Genomic DNA, 20,693 nt, shown 5'->3' on the forward strand with positions numbered 1-20,693 from the left:
AATGTCTATCTTGTCTGGTCACTGGTGCGGTGTTACAACCCATAAACTCCAAATGTTCGTGTTGTCTGGTCCCAGGTGTGGTATAATTACTTGTAAACCCTTTATGTTTGTGTTGTCTTGTCCCTGGAGCGGTGTAACAACCCATAAACTCCAAATGTTTGTGTTGTCTCCTCCAACATGTGGTGTAATAACCCAGAAACCCAAAATGTCTGTCTTGTATGGTTACTGGTGTGGTGTAACAACCCATAAACTCCAAATGTTTGTGTTGTCTGGTCCCAGGTGTGGTGTAATAACCAAGAAACCCAAAATGTCTATCTTGTATGATCACTGGTGCGGTGTAACAACCAATAAACTCCAAATGTCTGTGTTGTCTGGTCCAAGGTGTGGTATAATAACTTGTAAACCCTTAATGTTTGTGTTGTCTGGTCCCTGGAGGGGTGTAACAACCCATAAACCATTTATGTTTGTGTTGTATTCCCTGGAGCGGTGTAACAACCTGTAAACCCTTTATGTTTGTGTTGTATTCCCTGGAGCGGTGTAACAACCTGTAAACCCTTTATGTTTGTGTTGTATTCCCTGGAGCGGTGTAACAACCCGTAAACCCTTTATGTTTGTGTTGTCTGGTCCCTGGAGCGGTGTAACAACCCGTAAACCATTTATGTTTGTGTTGTATGGTCCCTTGTATGGTATAATAACCCGTAAACCCTTCATGTTTGTTTTGTCTGGTCCCAGGTGTGGTGTAATAACCCAGAAACCCAAAATGTCTGTCTTGTCTGGTCACTGGTGCGGTGTTACAACCCATAAACTCCAAATGTTTGTGTTGTCTGGTCACTGGTGCGGTGTTACAACCCATAAACTCCAAATGTTTGTGTTGTCTGGTCACTGGTGCGGTGTTACAACCCATAAACTCCACATGTTTGTGTTGTCTGCTCCAAGGTGTGGTGTAATAACTTGAAAGCCTTAATGTTTGTGTTGTCTGCTCCAAGGTGTGGTGTAATAACCCGTAAAGCCTTAATGTTTGTGTTGTCTGCTCCAAGGTGTGGTGTAATAACCAAGAAACCCAAAATGTCTGTCTTGTCTGGTCACTGGTTTGGTATAATAACCCGTAAAGCCTTAATGTTTGTGTTGTCTGCTCCAACGTGTGGTGTAATAATCCACAAAGCCTTAATGTTTGTGTTGTCTGCTCCAAGGTGTGGTTTAATAACCCGTAAACCCTTTATGTTTGTGTTGTCTGGTCCCTGGAGCGGTGTAACAACCCGTAAACCCTTTATGTTTCTGTTGTATTGTCCCTGGTGTGGTATAATAAACCATAAAGCCTTAATGTTTGTGTTGTCTGCTCCAAGGTGTGGTGTAATAACCCGTAAAGCCTTAATGTTTGTGTTGTCTGCTCCAAGGTGTGGTGTAATAACTTGAAAGCCTTAATGTTTGTGTTGTCTGCTCCAAGGTGTGGTGTAATAACTTGAAAGCCTTAATGTTTGTGTTGTCTGCTTCAAGGTGTGGTGTAATAACTTGAAAGCCTTAATGTTTGTGTTGTCTGCTCCAAGGTGTGGTATGACAACCCGTAAAGCCTTAATGTTTGTGTTGTCTGCTCCAAGGTGTGGTGTAATAACCTGTAAAGCCTTTATGTTTGTGTTGTCTGCTTCAAGGTGTGGTGTAATAATCCACAAAGCCTTAATGTTTGTGTTGTCTGCTCCAAGGTGTGGTGTAATAACCCGTAAAGCCTTAATGTTTGTGTTGTCTGCTCCAACGTGTGGTGTAATAACCCAGAAACCAAAAATGTCTGTCTTGTCTGGTCACTGGTTTGGTATAATAACCTGTAAAGCCTTTATGTTTGTGTTGTCTGCTTCAAGGTGTGGTGTAATAATCCACAAAGCCTTAATGTTTGTGTTGTCTGCTCCAAGGTGTGGTGTAATAACCCGTAAAGCCTTAATGTTTGTGTTGTCTGCTCCAAGGTGTGGTGTAATAATCCACAAAGCCTAAATGTCTGTCTTGTCTGCTCCAAGGTGTGGTGTTATAACCCGTAAAGCCTTAATGTTTGTGTTGTCTGCTTCAAGGTGTGGTGTAAAAACCCGTAAAGCCTTTATGTTTGTGTTGTCTGGTCCCTGGAGCGGTGTAACAACCCGTAAACCATTTATGTTTGTGTTGTATGGTCCCTGGTATGGTATAATAACCCGTAAACCCTTCATGTTTGTGTTGTATGGTCCCAGGTGTGGTGTAATAACCCAGAAACCAAAAATGTCTATCTTGTCTGGTCACTGGTGCGGTGTAACAACCCATAAACTCCAAATGTTTGTGTTGTCTGGTCCTTAGTGTGGTATAATAACCCGTAAACCCTTTATGTTTGTGCTGTCTGGTCCCAGGTGTGGTATAACAACCTGTAAACCCTTTATGTTTGTGTTGTATTCCCTGGAGCGGTGTACCAACCCATACACCCTTTATGTTTGTGTTGTCTGGTCCCTGGTGTGGTATAACAACCTGTAAACCCTTTATGTTTGTGTTGTCTGGTTCCTGGAGCGGTGTAACAACCTGTAAACCCTTTATGTTTGTGTTGTATTCCCTGGAGCAGTGTAACAACCTGTAAACCCTTCATGTTTGTGTTGTCAGGTCCCTGGAGCGGTGTAACAACCTGTTAACCCTTTATGTTTGTGTTGTCTGGTCCCTGGAGCAGTGAAACAACCCGTAAACCCTTTGTTTGTGTTGCGTGGTCCCTGGTGTGGTGTAACAACTCATAAACCCTTTATGTTTGTGTTGTCTGGTCCCAGGTGTGGTGTTAATACCCGTAAAGCCTTAATGTTTGTGTTGTCTGGTCACTGGTGAGGTATAATAACCCATAAAGCCTTAATGTTTGCCTGGTGTGGTGAAACAACCTGTAAACTCTTAATGTTTATGTTGCCTGGTCCCTGGTGTGGTATTATAACCCTTAAACTCTATATATTTGTCTTGTCTGGTCTATGGCATTGTATAACAACCCGTAAACCCTTTATGTTTGTGTTGTCTGGTGCCTGGTGTGGTGAAACAACCCGTAAACCCTTTATATTCGTGAACGAATATTCTCGATATCGGAGCTTGCGATGTCGTTCATACAATGTTTGGCCCTCACTCTATGAAGGTGCTTACTCCAATGAACTCACACAAAGTTAAGGTCAATTCTTAAATGTCATTTGCACTGATGTCAACATATTGTTCAATTACTTTGTAATTTCAAACATTTCTCTTCATCTTTCTTAAAATGACAATGGGCTATTTATAGAAGAACCTGTGAAAGACGTGCTGACAACCTAGAAACATAATCAGGCGAAGCAGGATTTGAACCCACAATCATAGGTTTCTGACGTGCCCAATGGACGCAACTCTTCACAGCTAATCGCAGTGCCTTAGACTGGTCCACCAGAGAATGAATGCTGTCCCTTGCTAAAAGGCCACAGCTTCATTCACAGGGGCCATAAAAATAACTCCTCACAGCTCGCTGAAAATTCTCTACTGATTACTTACAGTCTTCAGGGCTTCCTTCACAATGTCATCTTCAAGGTTCTGCTGGATGTGTACTGAAATACGACACACACCAAATTACTGGGGTATGAGTGAGTGAGTGAGTGAGGTTTTACGCGGCTTTGAGCAATATTTCAGCAATGTCACGGCAGGGGACACAGCAAATGGGCTTCACACGTTGTACCCATGTCAGGAATCGAACCCAGGTCTTCGGCGTGACGAGCGAACGCTTTAACCATTCGCTACCGCCCCTACTGGGGTATAACTACTGGAGCTTATAACTATTGTAACTATTGCAACAGTATTGGGTTCATGTAAATTTTCACAGCAACATCGACCTGTGGAGATCCGGGGTAGAATTGGTCTTCAGCAACCCAAAAGGCGACTATGCTTGTCGTAAGAGGCGACTAACAGAATCAGGTGGTCAGGCTCGCTGACTTGGTTGATGCATGTCATCGTATCCCAATTTCGTAGATCGATGCTCATGATGTCAATCACTGGATTGTCTGGTCCAAACTCGATTATTTACAGACCACCATCATATAACTGGAATATTGCTGAGTGCAGCGTTAAACAACAAACAAATAAACACAGAAACATCACGAAAGCCTGAAGCTACCTCCCTTTTCTAATAGTACCTGATGCTATAGCTACAGAGGTCAGAATAATGATATCAATAGTCCATTGCTTCCATGACTATTACAATAGTGTCTTTATCTTTCAACAGTGCACATTTTTTTGTTTAGTTCAGCAGGTCCACTGTTAACAAATCTTCCTGAGGCAAGGAGTTAACTGACTGTAAAAGTCAAGTTTCCACCCTTGTCTGTGAATAGTCCAATGAAAATGGCGTAACGAAATTGACATCTGTTTCACAAACTTCAGTGCAAATATCGGACAATTGCACGATTTACAGAGTGTGCTCAAGTGATCAGATCTTGACTGGGAGCTGCCATTTTGTTTAAAGCAAATGCAAGTGATATCAGAGGTGGAATCTGAGTGGTCAACAGGAGGGAATTAGAATGGAATTAGAAGAGGTATAACTTGTAATAGCCACCAGCGGCGCTACGATCGAGCCACGAAATTCCAGCCTATTTGGGCAAAAGTGGAAACTGGATTTTAGAGTCAGTTAACTCCCTTGCCTTGGGAACATGCTGTTTCCACTGTACATTGTTTTAGAGTGAGTGAGTGAATGAGTGAGTTGGGCTAAACGCCGCTTTTTACAGTATTCCAGTTATATCACGGCGTGTCAGCTCAATGTGGGAGGAAAGCCCGAAGTGATGCAGGTCTCAGACGTTTACCACTTCGGTGAAACCCATGAGCACGGGTATGGTGCTGACAAACCTAGAAACATAATCGGGGTGAACCGTGATTTGAACCCACAATCATAGGTTTCTGGCGTGCCCAAGGAATGCAACTCTGCACAGCGAATTGCAGCGGCTTAGACGACTGGGCCACCAGTGACCCCCATTGCTTTAGAAGATTGCTGAGATAAGGTAAATATTGGGTTAAACAAAAATAGTAACGTGCACATACTATGAATCGTCAAAGGTATTTGAAGTAATTTGTCTATGTCAATGGCATAAAAGGTCTGGTTTGGTCCAAAATGAGCAGACTTGTGGCAAAATAATAGATCCAGCCTCAATTTGACACCCCAATTCTTCAATGATATTTGCTGCAGATTTTGGGTCAAATATTGATCTATGAGCAGGTAATATATGTTTAAAATTTCCCTGGTCATATCCAGACAGCTTACATAGTGGCCCATTGACGATTCAGTCTGGTTCTAATGTTTTTTAAGCTTTTAAGCAACTTGAGAAACCCCATATCAAATAATCCCCACTGGTCTCACCATCGACTTCATCCAGGAGAAACTCATTTGACGTCAAGTCCAGTTCTCCCAGATTGAGATGAACCTCTTCAATACCCTGCAACATATATGATCATGATAATGGCGATGTAGCATTGCAGCTCCAGCATTTTCCAAAATATTGACAATGAACACTTCTTTAGTGTTTTTAACAACGTTAACTTATCAGCATGTTTAACTTCCTCATTATGTTATCTTTGTACATAAATCCTACCTTGAAATTGAAAATTTGCTGAACATATAATTTCAATTTTATGAAAACTGAATATATTTGTTGCCAGAACTGATGTATTCTGTTGGCTTGTGGTAATACAACCAGATTACAACAGCTCATGACCAACCTTACTACTTCTATGGTGGTGCCAAATTAGTCTGTAAAAACGTATTTTAGAGGGAAAATGACACAGATTATAAGCAATGACTGAACTAAACATGCATTATCTTGTTTACAAACTAGTTAGCTACACACGAGGCATGTTATGTATTCTAAATATTTTTTTAACAAGGTGCTCATATGTATTCTTTTTATGATTTTGCTCATCATTTATTATAATAAAAACGAGCAAAAAGTCAAATCATCATGTGCACGCTGTGATGTGCCAGTGAGCTCAGAGGGAAGCACATGAGATTGAGAACTTCATCATGGTAAAGTGTTTATGCACTGGTTAATGTATTTAATGACAAGATATACTTGTCCCACTTCTCAGAAGAGGTCACTTAACGGCTGCTTAATTCGTCTCTAGCGAGACCTGAGACGATCTAACTTTTTTTTTTTAAGGAGAAAGAAACTGTATACACTACCCAACACAGTGCAAACTGTAAATTCGGTTTTCACTCTCGCCGATAAATACCATTACTTTATTTAGGTCAAGCAAATTTGAATTAAGAACAAACAAAATAGAATCGTCTCAAAAACTGTATTGCTAGACAAATTTATATAACCATTAATTAAAGGATTACCACTTCTTCTCCAATGCCAATAATACCATCGCTAGTCTTCGTGTCATCTGCTATGACTGCCGACATTTTGAGAAGGCGGAAGTTGTCACTCGTCTTCCACAGTTATCGCCCTTCTACTTCCTTTTCCGCTAAGCCTCCAACATGTCGGTGAGTTGTGGAAGCGACTCCAGATTATAATCCACTCATCCATGGATATATATGATATTTATGAAAAATAAAACCCATCAGAATCAAACATTGATATGTTGACTTGCCATATTTGACACGATTTTAATTTTAAAAAATTGATTTCTGTGTTACTGTGACATATTGTTTTACGGGTAGTTGCACTTCTGATCGTCTGATATTTCACAAGGCTTGCTATTTATATTTTAGGAAGCTGTAACCAATACTGTGTGGCGATATATATGAACCATTGCCCAGATCTTTGAAATATATCAACTCTTTATTTGGCAATTCTAGGCAACATATCAAGCTGAAGTATCCATTTCAACTTTATCTCGGAACGTGACTTGATGGGGTTCGATTTGTTTGCGTGTTTATTGGATATTTGTATAAACAGGATATTTCTTTTCAGGGGTCTCTGGTTATACCCGAGAAGTTCCAGCACATCTTGCGTGTGATGAACACCAACATTGATGGACGCACAAAGATTATGTTCGCCCTTACAGCAATTAAGGTGTGTACAGTACTTTCTTGCATATGTAGATTATTTGTTCACTAGTATGGACGAATATTAATTAAAGAAATTCTGAAGCATTGAGGAAATATAGCCCTCAAATGCTAATAGTCACTGAAGACTACCATCATTGTATTTTTATCACAACTTAGTACTTTGGGTCCAGAGTGATTTTCACTAAAGACTTGGTGAAACTTGTTAACATTATTTGATTTCATTTCAGGGTATGGGTCGTAGATTCTCCAACGTTGTGTTGAAGAAGGCAAACATCGACCTTACTAAACGTGCAGGAGAGCTTTCTGATGAGGAGGTATGATTGAACATCTACGCACAGGTTATATTTAAAATATAATAAATGACATAACATGTTTGTATGCTGTTGTTTCACCAGTGTTGAATGGATGACCTCACATTACCAAATCAATTGGAATGCAGTTGTATTAACTTTGATTTTAAGAGAGCTACAATGATGAATATACCCTCTTGGGTGGATGAAAACCAGTGATTTCAATCTTTCACTCGCCGAACTGAGTAGCTCTAAATTTCTGCTTGATAGTTATGTTCAATTCAATAGATAATGTAAAAATGGGGCATCTTCCTTTTTTTGTTTCTTTTATCAATGGAATACAAGTCACCTCAACCATGTCAACAAAGCGATCACATTAGTTATAACTATATTTACATGAAATAGAAACTTTTGTAGTCCTATTTGGAATTTTACTGCTTCAGACTTGTGGCCGAATATCGGCCCGAGCAGGTCTAGATAAAACTCTGTTCAGGCTCGCTGACTTGGTTGCTTACACTGGCATATCCCAAATGCATGGATCGAGGTCCATGTCAATCACTGGATTGTCTGGTCCAGACTGTTATTTACAGACCACCATCATATAGCTGAAACGTTACTCTAATATAGCTGAGTGAGGCGTTACAAAACAAACAAAACATTGACTACCTGCACTTTCTTCACATTCATGTTTCGCAGATGCTTGATACTTGGCTGTTTGTTGTAGGTGGATAGGGTGATCACAGTGATGACGAACCCCCGCCAGTACAAGATCCCAGATTGGTTTCTCAACAGACAGAAGGATGTGAAGGATGGCAAGTTCAACCAGGTCCTGGCCAACATGCTCGACAACAAACTTCGTGAGGATTTGGAGAGATTGAAGAAGATCAGGAACCACCGAGGTCTCCGTCACTACTGGGGGTGAGTACATGGACCAGCCCAGGGGAGCAAGTCCCTTGCAAGGATTCTGGGCAGAAAAAGCCTCCAGTACTCCAGTCTTGTCATAGGAGCAGGGGGTGTTCGGGTAGCCTAGTGAGTAAAGCGTTTGCTCGTCATGTTGAAGACCCAGGTTCAATTCCTGACATGGGTACAACGTGTGAAGCCCATTTCTGGTGTCCTTGGCCATGACATTGCTAGAATATTGCTAAGCTGCGTAAAATCAAACTCACTCAGTCATAGGAGCAGATTCAAATAGGCTTCATGAGAATGTTGCAACCCATGCTTGCCGTAAAAGGCGACCAACGGGATCAGGTGATCAGACTCGCTGACTTGGTTCATGCATGTCATCATGTCATATAGCTGGAACATTGCTAAGTGCAGCGTTAAACAACAATTCTACCATGAATTTGGAATTTACTCGATTCTGATTGGTCAATCAGAGGCTATTAAATCACAATAAACCCCCTCTGATTGAAACAGCTGGTTTGACGGCCGCATCACCGCGGAAGCTAATATTCACAGAATAGTACTATTTTCAGTCATTGTCGCTAGGCATATTTAAATAATTATATCTACAATTACAGGTTACGAAATGCACAGATGCGGTTACTACAATATTCAAAGGATGTGTGGCAATACATTACGTGCAGAAAAACACGACAGAAATTAACAAAGGGAATGTATTTACGTTTTGGAGACAACAGAGAGCTTGGAATTTTGGCGCTTTTCTATATACGACTTAGACGTCATATTTTTTGCGTCACAATGAGCGATATGACGTCATAATCGTGATGCGCGATGTGGAGCGAAAGCCTTGCAAAGCTTTCTTTGTTTTCTTTAGGGATGCCCACCTCATGTTAGCTTACCAAGTTGCTGTGCTTATATGCTTTCAATGCCTGTCATATGTTCGAGTGAAGTATAACGGTGTAAACAAACTGCTTGAGTATATACAGCACCATATTTTGTTCGGTGATTCCGTAATTAAGATCGATAATCCACTCAAGACACTGAACTGAACCCATGCCGCTTCACTCAGTATATTTGCTAACACCAAAGAGTTCGCGTTTTATTTAGTCATGGTAGAATGGAGATAAACATACTGTGTTTTCAATGTAGAGCTAGGTTACCTGTAGATTTAACCGCGCTAAATTTAACATTTGAAACCTCACGCTGCGCGTTCGGTTCCAAATTCAATTTAGCGGGGTTAAATCTACAGGTAACCTAGCTCTACATTGAAAACACAGTATGTTTATCTCCTAAACAAATCATGAGAATGTTGAGTGCAAGTACCTTGTGAGGATTCCCAACAATGTGTCAGCTGGCTGTTGTGGTCTGTGATTGATTATTCCTGAGCTTCCAGATGTTGGTACATTTGCATTCAGTACTTCAGCCACTGGTCCAATGCCAAGCTCTTGTAACATTCTTTCAAAGTAGTAGTTAGAGATGTCATTGTAAATAGTGATGTCGACATATCTCTTAATATTTAATCTCGATACCATATTGATAGTGAATTAATAATTCACTGCCATAGAATTGTTTACATTTATCAGTTTATTGAGATTGCCATAGATAAGATGGACAGTGATAAGGCAGAAATTTCAAGTTTAAAAATTTGATGGATCAGCCTGGTTCACATTTAGCATTAAATTGCAGGTTTACACAGGTGATATTTATCTTTTGGTACACATGCAGGTTAATTCATCTTTTTCAATATATCTTGATGCTGAGTCAACATCGATACCAAAATGTCAAATCGATGACACCCTCTGGTAGCAATAAGCTCGGTTGATGATAGGTCATATGTTCAAACCAAAATATAATGAAAACCATTATCCTTGTTTGACAGCACTATGCTCCTAAGACATCTTTCACAGTGTATGCCCTTACAATGTATGTGTGCAATAAGTCGGTCAGTGAGTTGTAACCATGGTAACTGAATCTGTTTTATGCTATATTTTGGAAATGTTCACACATAATTTTTTCAATTCAGCTTTCTGATTTTTGTAATAAGTGCTAGTAAATATGCCTTATAAAATGTATCTCTGCAATGATGAACATACCCTCTGGGTGGATGACATTCTGTGATTTCAATCTTTCACTCGCCGAACTGAGCAGAGGTACGTTTTAGGAAGTATTTTGTGAAAGTAAGATCGGTTAATAGTTCGATTATATTTTTATCTGCACATTTGTGTCATCATTTTACAGCCCTAAATTCATTTTTTTTTTTTTCGGGCTCCAAACAAGAATATTTAAGGAGCCAAAAGATATCTTAAACGGATATTGTCACCAGTTATTTTGAGTTATTGGTAACCAAGTGGTGTGCAGTAGTGCCTCATAATGACATCCATATATTCTCTTCCTTATGTGTATCACTTCTAAATGCCTTTCAAAGACCTTTTCATCACAATGAGTGTGAAGACCCACTGTAATGTTACACAAAATGGAATTAGTGTGTTTTAATATCTCCAAATACTTAGAAGCAAAATAACTTTTGGCATCAACAAAATAAAACGTTGCTATTTTAGAATTTTCTTGGATTGACCTACAGATTGCTCTGATTGGAATAGCCTTGTGATTAAAGTTTAGTTAATATGTGAGCGTTACTCTGCCATGATGAACACACCCTCTGGGTGGATGACATTCTGTGATTTCAATCTTTCACTCGCCGAACTGAGCAGACGTCAACAGATAACCCATGTTGGCAAGGTTCTCTATTAGATCTGGGTTATGGAGAAACAAATTCCTTTTTGTTGTTCCCAATGAATGAAGTTTCATACAGGCTTTGGTCATCTGCAATAATTTATTTGATAATTTATTTGATACTTCAGTCAAATCAATGATTAATATTTTTGTTTCCACAAGATACAGAAACATGTTTTAATTACGTGCAGTGTCCGAAATAGCTGTCTGTCTTCCATCCCGTGGCTGGTAACACTTTTGTCAGGATAGGTGAAATGTATTCCTACCTGCCCGAGTGTTGAGAAGGAAATTTCATTGCTATGCTACACTGACAGTGACAGTTTTGAATCTGACATTGTGTGAGAGCGGAACAACCTTTGCGGTTATAAACATTGATAAAGCTGTAAATTTCAAAGGCAGGTTACAGTTTTGAGTCAGCAGCCCGCCTTGCTTCTTGAAGTCACAAGATTTATAATGTAATAAGCTGTCATGATGAACACACCCTCTGGGTGGATGACATTCTGTGATTTCAATCTTTCACTCGCCGAACTGAGCAGCATTGTGTGTAATTTCAGAACACCCCTTCGCACTAGAACTGTTTAGGTTTGAAGTAGTCAAGTATCAAATGGTCGAGTTGCAACATCTGGATTACCCAGTGTATTATTTTATGTTTGTTCATGAGATGTTAAACATGCTAAGTACATGGTTATATTCAGAAATATGCCTGAACAGGATTAAGAGATAGCTTCATTACTATTTTCAGGATAATTTTGATTATGGAATCGGCATCTTTTACCACACTGCACAAACTGTTGTGTTCTGTATATTTTGGGTTTGCAAAGTCGGCCAATACAATAAACAGTTAGAACTAGATATGTTGGTAGTGTCCTGGCGCCAGATGAATGTTCCTTAGATGTTTTGTAGATTGAGCTGTCCAACAAAAGTTGACAGTGTTACGCTGCCATGATGAACACACCCTCTGGGTGGATGACATTCTGTGATTTCAATCTTTCACTCGCCGAACTGAGCAGCTGATTGAGAAATAATTGGAAAGTTCTGTTCCTTCCATCGACAACATCTGTAGATGTATTCTGACACTTTATTTTCAAAACAACTTTTTATGAAAATCTTGTCTTAAGTTGTTGGATAATTTGGCATCTTGAAACAACCCCAATATATAATCTGGCTCTGTTGTGGTAAGATTGAGTTGTCTCAGGAGTAGGAACTAGTAAACGTTAGCTGTATTTTGTCTTCATTTAAGATGCTCACATGAAGAGAAGAATTACTTTGTTTAGGGTGACATTTCCAAGTTATGCCTGGGTGTACAGTAAGACTGGGACAGGCATCACTGGGCGACAGCTTTAACCGTCATAACGACTATACTTTAGAAGACATACAGAACTTGTAACTATGGATTTAGGAAACATGACGCACTCATTGCATGCTTGAGGTCAGCTGTGGATTGAGCTTTACTTTTAATTATGCTGCCATGATGAACATACCCTCTGGGTGGATGACATTCTGTGATTTCAATCTTTCACTCGCCGAACTGAGCAGCATTGTGTGTAATTTCAGAACACCCCTTCGCACTAGAACTGTTCCTGTTTGAAGTAGTCAAGTATCAAATGGTCGAGTTGCAACATCTGGATTACCCAGTGTATTATTTTATGTTTGTTCATGAGATGTTAAACATGCTAAGTACATGGTTATATTCAGAAATATGCCTGAACAGGATTAAGAGATAGCTTCATTACTGTTTTCAGGATAATTTTGATTATGGAATTAGCATCTTTTACCACACTGCACAAACTGTTGTGTTCTGTATATTTGGGGTTTGCAAAGTAGGTCAATACATTAAACTGGATATGTTGGTAATGTCCTGGCACCAGATGAATGTTCCTTAGATATTTTGAAGATCGAGCTGTGCAACAAAAAGTGACAGTGTTACGCTGCCATGATGAACACACCCTCTGGGTGGATGACATTCTGTGATTTCAATCTTTCACTCGCCGAACTGAGCAGCTGATTGAGAAATAATTGGAAAGTTATATTCCTCCCAACTGTAGATGTACAACTTTCTTTTTTATGAAAATCTTGTCTTAAATTGTTTGTTTGGGCATCTTGAAACAACACATTAATATAATCTGGCTCTGTTTTTGTAAGATTGAGTTGTCTCAGGAGTAGGAAATAGTTAACGTTAGCTGTATTTTGTCTTCATTTAAGATGCTCACATGAAGAGAAGAATTACTTTGTTTAGGGTGACATTTCCAAGTTATGCCTGGATGAAGAGTAAGACTGGGACGGGCTTCACTGGGCGACAGCTTTGACCGTCATAATGACTATACTTTAAAAGACATACAGAAGTTGTAACAATAGATTTCGGATTGCATGCTTGAGGTCAGCTGTGGATTGAGCTTTAACTTTAATTATGCTGCCATGATGAACACACCCTCTGGGTGGATGACATTCTGTGATTTCAATCTTTCACTCGCCGAACTGAGCAGCATTGTGTGTAATTTCAGAATACCCCTTCGCACTAGAACTGTTCCTGTTTGAAGTAGTCAAGTATCAAATGGTCGAGTTGCAACATCTCGATTACCCAGTGTATTATTTTGTGTTGTTTGTTCATGAGGTGTTAAACATGCTAAGTACATGGTTATAATCAGAAATATGCCTGAACAGGATTAAGAGATAGCTTCATTACTGTTTTCGGGATAATTTTGATTATGGAATTAGCATCTTTTACCACACTGCACAAACTGTTGTGTTCTGTATATTTGGGGTTTGCAAAGTAGGTCAATACATTAAACTGGATATGTTGGTAATGTCCTGGCACCAGATGAATGTTCCTTAGATATTTTGTAGATCGAGCTGTGCAACAAAAAGTGACAGTGTTACGCTGCCATGATGAACACACCCTCTGGGTGGATGACATTCTGTGATTTCAATCTTTCACTCGCCGAACTGAGCAGCTGATTGAGAAATAATTGGAAAGTTATATTCCTCCCATCTGTAGATGTACAACTTTCTTTTTTATGAAAATCTTGTCTTAAATTGTTTGTTTGGGCATCTTGAAACAACACATTAATATAATCTGGCTCTGTTTTTGTAAGATTGAGTTGTCTCAGGAGTAGGAAATAGTTAACGTCAGCTGTATTTTGTCTTCATTTAAGATGCTCACATGAAGAGAAGAATTATTATTGCTAAGGGTGACATTTCCAAGTTGTGCCTGGGTGTACAGTAAGACTGGGACGGGCATCATTGGGCGACAGCTTTAACCGTCATGACGACTATACTTAATGGATTGAGCTTTAACTTTAATTATGCTGCCATGATGAACATACCCTCTGGGTGGATGACACTCTGTGATTTCAATCTTTCACTCGCCGAACTGAGCAGCATTGTGTGTAATTTCAGAACACCCATTCGCACTAGAACTGTTCCTGTTTGAAGTAGTCAAGTATCTAATGGTCGAGTTGCAACATCTCGATTACCCAGTGTATTATTTTATGTTGTTTGTTCATGAGGTGTTAAACATGCTAAATACATGGTTATATTCAGAAATATGCCTGAACAGGATTAAGAGATAGCTTCATTACTGTTTTCAGGATATGTTGTGTTCTGTATATTTGGGGTTTGCAAAGTAGGTCAATACATTAAACTAGATATGTTGGTAATGTCCTAGCACCAGATGAATGTTCCTTAGTTGTTTTGTAGATTGAGCTGTCCAACAATAAGTGACAGTGTTACGCTGCCATGATGAACACACCCTCTGGGTGGATGACATTCTGTGATTTCAATCTTTCACTCGCCGAACTGAGCAGCTTTGTGTACAGAGATAGAAAGTCCTACTGGGCCAAATCGGCCATTTTCTTTTTAGAGTGCCCTGATGGCTACCATTGTGTATTTTCAGTCATAAATGTTGATTGCATGTAGATTTAGGGACATGATGATGTGTTTGAGCATTTGTAGATGGGTTTATTACATACGCTGTCCAATGTCGATGTTGAGTCTAGATGTGACAGAAATGTCATGTTAAAAGTGAAAAATGATCTTAATGAAAATTGAAAATGTAAAAAAATGTTGCTGCAATGATGAACATACCCTTTGGGTGGATGATATTCTGTGATTTCAATCTTTCACTCGCCGAACTGAGCAGCATTTTTCAGCCTGAAGTAAAGCACTGCTCCTGATGATTAAATGTAACGCTGGGCACGGTTGGCCCAGTTGTGTAAGGGGCCACAAATCTGTGTACAGGTGTGCACCCTTAGGCTTGCCAGAAACTGGTGATCATTGGTTCAAATCCCAGATATGCCAATTGTTTCTTGGTTTGTTTGTCAGAATGTTGGTTTCACCAAAGCGGTAAACGTCTAAGACCTGCATCACTGCTGGCTTTCCACTCGCATCAAGCTGACACTGAATTGTAGCTTATTAAAGCTGTTCAAAGCAGAATTAAACATGCTCGCTCACTCTCAGATGTGATGAAATGCAGTTTGATAATTGAATGGATAATGCCTTGCGATGTGGGGTAGCTTAATGGTTGGGGCTAGTAATTGAAATGACCACTCTCATATGACCCTCAAATAGTTTACACAGTATTATGCTGCTATGATGAACATACCCTCTGGGTGGATGATAATCTGTGATTTCAATCTTTCACTCGCCGAACTGAGCAGCTTAATAAATATGTGAAGTTGTAGAGATTTGTGTAACAAAGTTAACTGCATATAGAAAAGTAGGTGTAAAAATTGTTCCCAGTACAAAATGGAATTCTAAGGGCATAGTATTTACGGATCGGGGATAGTTTTTAAGTCCCAGACTCAGATTTTGAAAGGGGATTCCTGACTTGGTGAATAAAATTCTCAAGTTCCTTGACAGCGGTGTAAAGGGTGCTTGAATCTCACATCCCACGTCCATGTGTCATTGTAAACTTCTTGATTCCTGGCTGGAAGGGTGTCCCAGTGTTTCACTGCAGAGTTACTCCCCTTGCCATCTGCTGGTTCATCCCATATGTGGTCCTTGGTCTGTCTGCGTCACATCTACGATACTAGTGAAAAGTTGTGTGACATGGGTGTTATAAGCTGCAATGATGAACACACCCTCTGGGTGGATGACATTCTGTGATTTCAATCTTTCACTCGCCGAACTGAGCAGCTTCGTGTGCAGAGATAGGAATATCCACTACCCTGAGCCAAATCCGCCATTTGTTAGAGTATCTGATATCTACCACTGTGTTTTTCCAGAATTCCCCTTATTGTTTTCATTGGGATGTATCCAAATGGCTGAATATATAAACTGAAGAAAGAAAATAATATATATTGCATCCTGAAGGACACAAAATAATATTCATTGTACCATATTCTTGACAAGAAATGTAAAGGTCCCGTACTTCTTGTAAATCTTACAGTACAGTACACTACACCATTTCATTACTATGTACAGGACCCTCATATTTCCTGTAAGGACCCTTGAAATCAATTATTGGGGGTCCCCTTGAACCCTAGTTTGGTAGGCCATGATAAAACCATGCCCTGACCTTCATTACTAAGAATCTGATCCGAATGACATAACAACTGAGTAACCTTTTCAATAAAGTTCTCATGTAGGACAAAATGCAGCATTAGAACTAGTCATTGCCAAACTGCCAATGGTAAAGGTGTTATAAGGACAAGTAGAAATGTGCCCTTTTTAAGGGTTTTGACATATGTTACCATTATAAGGACCAGTGGATGAAAACTGTTAGTTTCTAACCCTGAAATGTGCGGATATCATTAAGCACAAGCTGCCATGATGAACACACCCTCTGGGTGGATGACATTCTGTGATTTCAATCTTTCACTCGCCGAACTGAGCAGCATTGTGCAACTTGTAATCTAGTTTTGTTCTGAATGTAACAAAGAGTTACCTAGATTACCAGGAAATATTTTTGTTGCTTTTCTATTACCAGTATATTTGTGTTGCCAGTGATTCAGTGATACGTTTGTGTGTTTCAGGTTGAGGGTCAGAGGTCAGCACACAAAGACCACTGGACGTCGTGGAAGGACCGTTGGTGTGGCCAAGAAGAAGTAAATCTCCGCAGCTCTGTAAATGTCAAAATAAACAAGAAAAACTCCATGATTTTTTTGTAAATTCTTTTTAAAATACCCTGGGTTAGAATTGGTCCCAGAAACCCATGCTGGTCTAGTCGATGGATAATCACTGGATTGTCTGATCCAGACTGGATTATATGATATCATTGAGCTGGAATATTGCTGAGCAGCTTTAAAGCAAGAAACAAATAAGTTTGTATATATTCAAGACTTCCCAAATATCCTAGTCTGCTGTGCCTGTCTGCCCAGAGAGCAGAATGTCAGGTTCTATCCCTGGTCTCGTCTTACCAAAGGACATTACAAGACGGTAGTTGTTACCCTGCCTGGTGCTCAGAGTTAATTGGAAAAATCAAGGACTGGTCAGCATGGAGTCAGATACAATGACGCATAAGACTGCACGATATTATTGGTATACTGCTTTTCAAATGATATGTATTGCAGTATTGTTTGTGTGTTCCAGTATTTTGGGTAAAACAAATATTATAACTTTTGTTATTATTTGTGTCGTTTCCCCTAATATCTACACAGAAATTTTAATTCATTTGCGAATGATACCTCAATTCGAAATTGAAAGGGATTTTTCTCACATTGTCTCACTTGTATCCAAAGTGGTGGTGACTTGCCATGCTGAGTAATCATTACTTTAGTTTGTTGGGGTGGTCGGGTAGCCTAGTGGTTAAAGCGTTCACTCGTCACACTGAAGACCCAGGTTTGATTCCTGACATGGGAACAATGTGTGAAGCCCATTTCTGGTGTCCCCCGTCCTGATATTGCTTGTATTTTTGCTAAAAGCGGCGTAAAACCACTCACTCACTCACTCACTCACTTTAGTTTGTAGAAAATAGGATGTACTACAAACAGTGTAAATCACTGTAAAACACTTTACCTCCTAATATATCGCATTATCATAAAATGGGTAGGTTTCTCGGCAGGATAAAGCCAACGGGGAAAAAAAACGATATCCGTTGGGGTCATATGCGGATAGAGATGCAAATATCAAAGGTCAAGTAGGGACTACTTTCACTGTTTATAAACAAACATGGCGTCGCACTCGCCATTCGGCGATCGAGTCAGAATTAACCATCGGGAATCTGGATTAACTTCAGCGATAATTGCTATCATTATCAAAAGAACAGTCTAATATACTGAAAATCTGTGTCTCACTGTGACGCAGCTAAGGCATTTTATAAGTTTTGGCAACTTTGGAGATATAAATTTCGAAACAATTTGGCGAGGGCACGAGGCCTTGCCAAGCAGGATCAGTAGCCATATCTGTGCTTGTAGACCTCTGCGGCTTGAAACCTTCTCCACAAATTAAAATAGTTGGATTTGACGGGAATATGTTTGAATTGTTACCTTGTTTCGTTTTGTCGCTGTGTGTACATCTGAGTACACTTCTTATCGTTATGACAGGAAAGACCGACTGTCAACAACGTCTGACCGTGGCCGTGACATCTCATAGACTAGGGTTAGAGTAGCTTCCCTTTGACAAAGGGCAGTTACTCTAGCGGACAGACCGATGGATTGCCGCGAAATGCAATTAAAAACAATTGTTGTTTTGCGTATATGTTGCTTCGCCACTGTATAAGAAACAGATTTCAGTTGGAACTATATTGGCTACTGTCACTGTCCGACTGACACATCACTTACCCTGTGACGTAATAAATATTAATGCGCGCATTTCAGGAAAACTCGCAATGTTTCGGTAATATTTGTGAGAGAGGGAAAGCAATTTTGAAGCACAGAATTAAAGAATGACATTATATGATAAAGAGGTTATCACGCCAAGGCTCACTAAATACAATGTTTATTCCTAATGCAGGATATTTACCATCCCCAAATACACTCGCGTGATAACCTCTATATTTATTATTTTGGCCGATACACAGCTCTAATGACGTAGTTTAACAAGGATACCCTGCTTAGACATGTATGCTCAATGGGCTAGAACCAAGTCCAGATTCCCAACAGGAACACCACTGTTACATGCATCACTTGCCTACCACAATAGACTGACATGTCTTGAGGTTACTGTAAATCCTGTACATAATCCCATCCAATCAGAGCGTTGCTTCCCAGATCATGAAAATGACAGTCGGAATGTTATTTCTAATCATGCAACCTCGAAAACTTTAACAGGGGGTATTCCTAACAATAGTTACAGGCTTAACTACTGAATCCATACAATCTAGAAAATCTATTAGCCATTCCAGAATGATTTTTGTTCAGGTTTTAAAATTTTAATCAAGAATTTGTCAAAATTTGTTTCAAAGTGTAGTCGCCAATTTGAAATCAGTGCCGCAAAGCACGAGAATGCAGCCTTCTTATTGGCTTATGTCGACTTCTTGTCAGTCATATCGTTGGTTGGTCAAAGTTTGCGCAATGTCGGCCTGACGTGACCTGTAATGGGATGTCCACAGATCTTTCTTTGGCTGTAGCAAGAACTAAGATCTGATTTAAATGAGATTGAAACGGCACTAAACTCAATCACGATTTTGATCATGTCTGTCTTATTATTTCAGGTCTCTTTATTAATTTCTGGGTGACATTCTGCCTTTTTCTTATTTTGAAAATGATATTTGTCATGGAAACAGTTGCAAATAAAAATGGTTGCATATACATTTCACTTATACATATACACACAGGTCTTCAAAACAAGTTATATGACTGAATACTCCATAGGGATATCAGATTTCAATGTCACAGCATCGTATGCACAGCCACATAGGGAAACTTAAACTTTTTTTTTAATAGTAATTAACAAGTCATCAAAGTCAAACTTGTTGCCATGGAAACAGGAAATTGAAAAAAAAAGGATCCTAAATAGCAAACGGCCACACTTCAGCCCCTGATTACTACATCTACCAAGTTTGGATGAAAAATGTTGAATAGTTTTTTAGTTCTGATCCGGAAGCAACATCTACCTCCATTTCAGTTAAGTCTTACCTTGTTTCCTTGGAAATAAGGGGAAAAGGAAAATTTGAAAAATCTTTAAATAGCAAAAGGCACCACTGCAGTTCCTGGTTAATACAAGTTTGGATGAAAAGTCTTTCACAGTTCTCAAGTTATGCTGCAGAAAAGAAATACAGACGGACAGACCAGATGATTACTTCACTTGGCAGGGGATAATAATTACTTGGTAAAAATATGCCCCTTTGAAGCTGTTTTCTGAACCATGCAGAAGAAAATTCAGTTTTTTTAGGGAGCGCTCATCTACTGGTAATAGAGGATAATTTGAACCAACTCACAAAACGTGGGAGACAAGTTGGATATGCACAGAACCTGGACAAACATCTTGGTTGCTTACAGGTATAGAGGGAGTACTCATGTTGTGCAAGTTATAACGATGAAATTGACTACTCTCCTGTCGACACATGTTGCTTATAAGGCTATTAAGAGGTCAGTGTGACAAGTCGATACCAGATTTCTCTAAAAGTTGTTTGATAGAAGATAATTATAAACAAACAGCATGCTGAAACCCCATAAACCATGACGTGGGATGATTTAAGGACTACGTCATGGAGTCAACTATCACAATGTTAAAGTCTCAACCTTCACAATCATTTGATGAATGACTTGACACTATTCATTATTGCTCTCTGGGTTAAAAAAAGTATTCCATTTGCACAGCAAGTGAGTGAGTGAGTGGGTTTGGTTTAACGCCGCTTTTAACAGTCTTCCAGTCATATCACGGCGTGTCAGCTTAAT

The 20,693-nt window shown here is 39.5% G+C and overlaps 2 protein-coding genes and 1 long non-coding RNA gene across 6 annotated transcripts in view; 2 read left to right on the forward strand and 1 right to left on the reverse strand.

Moving 5' to 3' along the window:
- LOC124120390 (vacuolar protein sorting-associated protein 52 homolog) overlaps positions 1–6,409 on the reverse strand; it is a 49,657-nt gene extending 43,248 nt beyond the window's left edge. For all 4 annotated transcript variants that reach the window (XM_046483201.2, XM_046483200.2, XM_048388936.1 and 1 more), the window contains exons 1-3: positions 6,317–6,409; positions 5,339–5,414; positions 3,493–3,545 (exon numbers count right to left, since the gene is read on the reverse strand). In XM_046483201.2, coding sequence (XP_046339157.1) covers positions 3,493–3,545; positions 5,339–5,414; positions 6,317–6,382 — 195 coding nt within the window. In that variant the 5' untranslated portion in view covers positions 6,383–6,409. The remainder of the gene's footprint in view (positions 1–3,492; positions 3,546–5,338; positions 5,415–6,316) is intronic.
- LOC124120391 (40S ribosomal protein S18) lies at positions 6,343–17,008 on the forward strand. The gene is made up of 5 exons (XM_046483202.2): positions 6,343–6,463; positions 6,894–6,995; positions 7,219–7,305; positions 8,006–8,199; positions 16,890–17,008. The coding sequence occupies exons 1-5, from the start codon at positions 6,458–6,460 to the stop codon at positions 16,963–16,965; spliced, it is 465 nt and encodes a 154-aa protein (XP_046339158.1). The 5' UTR covers positions 6,343–6,457; the 3' UTR covers positions 16,966–17,008.
- On the forward strand, positions 9,444–16,758 carry LOC124120392. The gene is made up of 2 exons (XR_006858822.2): positions 9,444–12,346; positions 13,294–16,758. It is a non-coding gene; the product is annotated as an uncharacterized LOC124120392 (long non-coding RNA).
- Positions 17,009–20,693: the final 3,685 nt, after the last annotated feature.

This window comes from Haliotis rufescens, unplaced genomic scaffold (genome assembly GCF_023055435.1).
Source record: "Haliotis rufescens isolate VD_foot unplaced genomic scaffold, xgHalRufe1.0.p SCAF_8, whole genome shotgun sequence".
Lineage (NCBI taxonomy): Eukaryota > Metazoa > Mollusca > Gastropoda > Lepetellida > Haliotidae > Haliotis > Haliotis rufescens.

What these genes read in the sequence shown, in the direction of transcription:
- LOC124120391 (XM_046483202.2), top strand. An exon ending in TCGCCCTTACAGCAATTAAG is followed by an intron (nt 6,996 to 7,218) that starts GTGTGTACAGTA and finishes ATTTCATTTCAG; the next exon opens with GGTATGGGTCGTAGATTCTC. An exon ending in GAGAGCTTTCTGATGAGGAG is followed by an intron (nt 7,306 to 8,005) that starts GTATGATTGAAC and finishes TGTTTGTTGTAG; the next exon opens with GTGGATAGGGTGATCACAGT.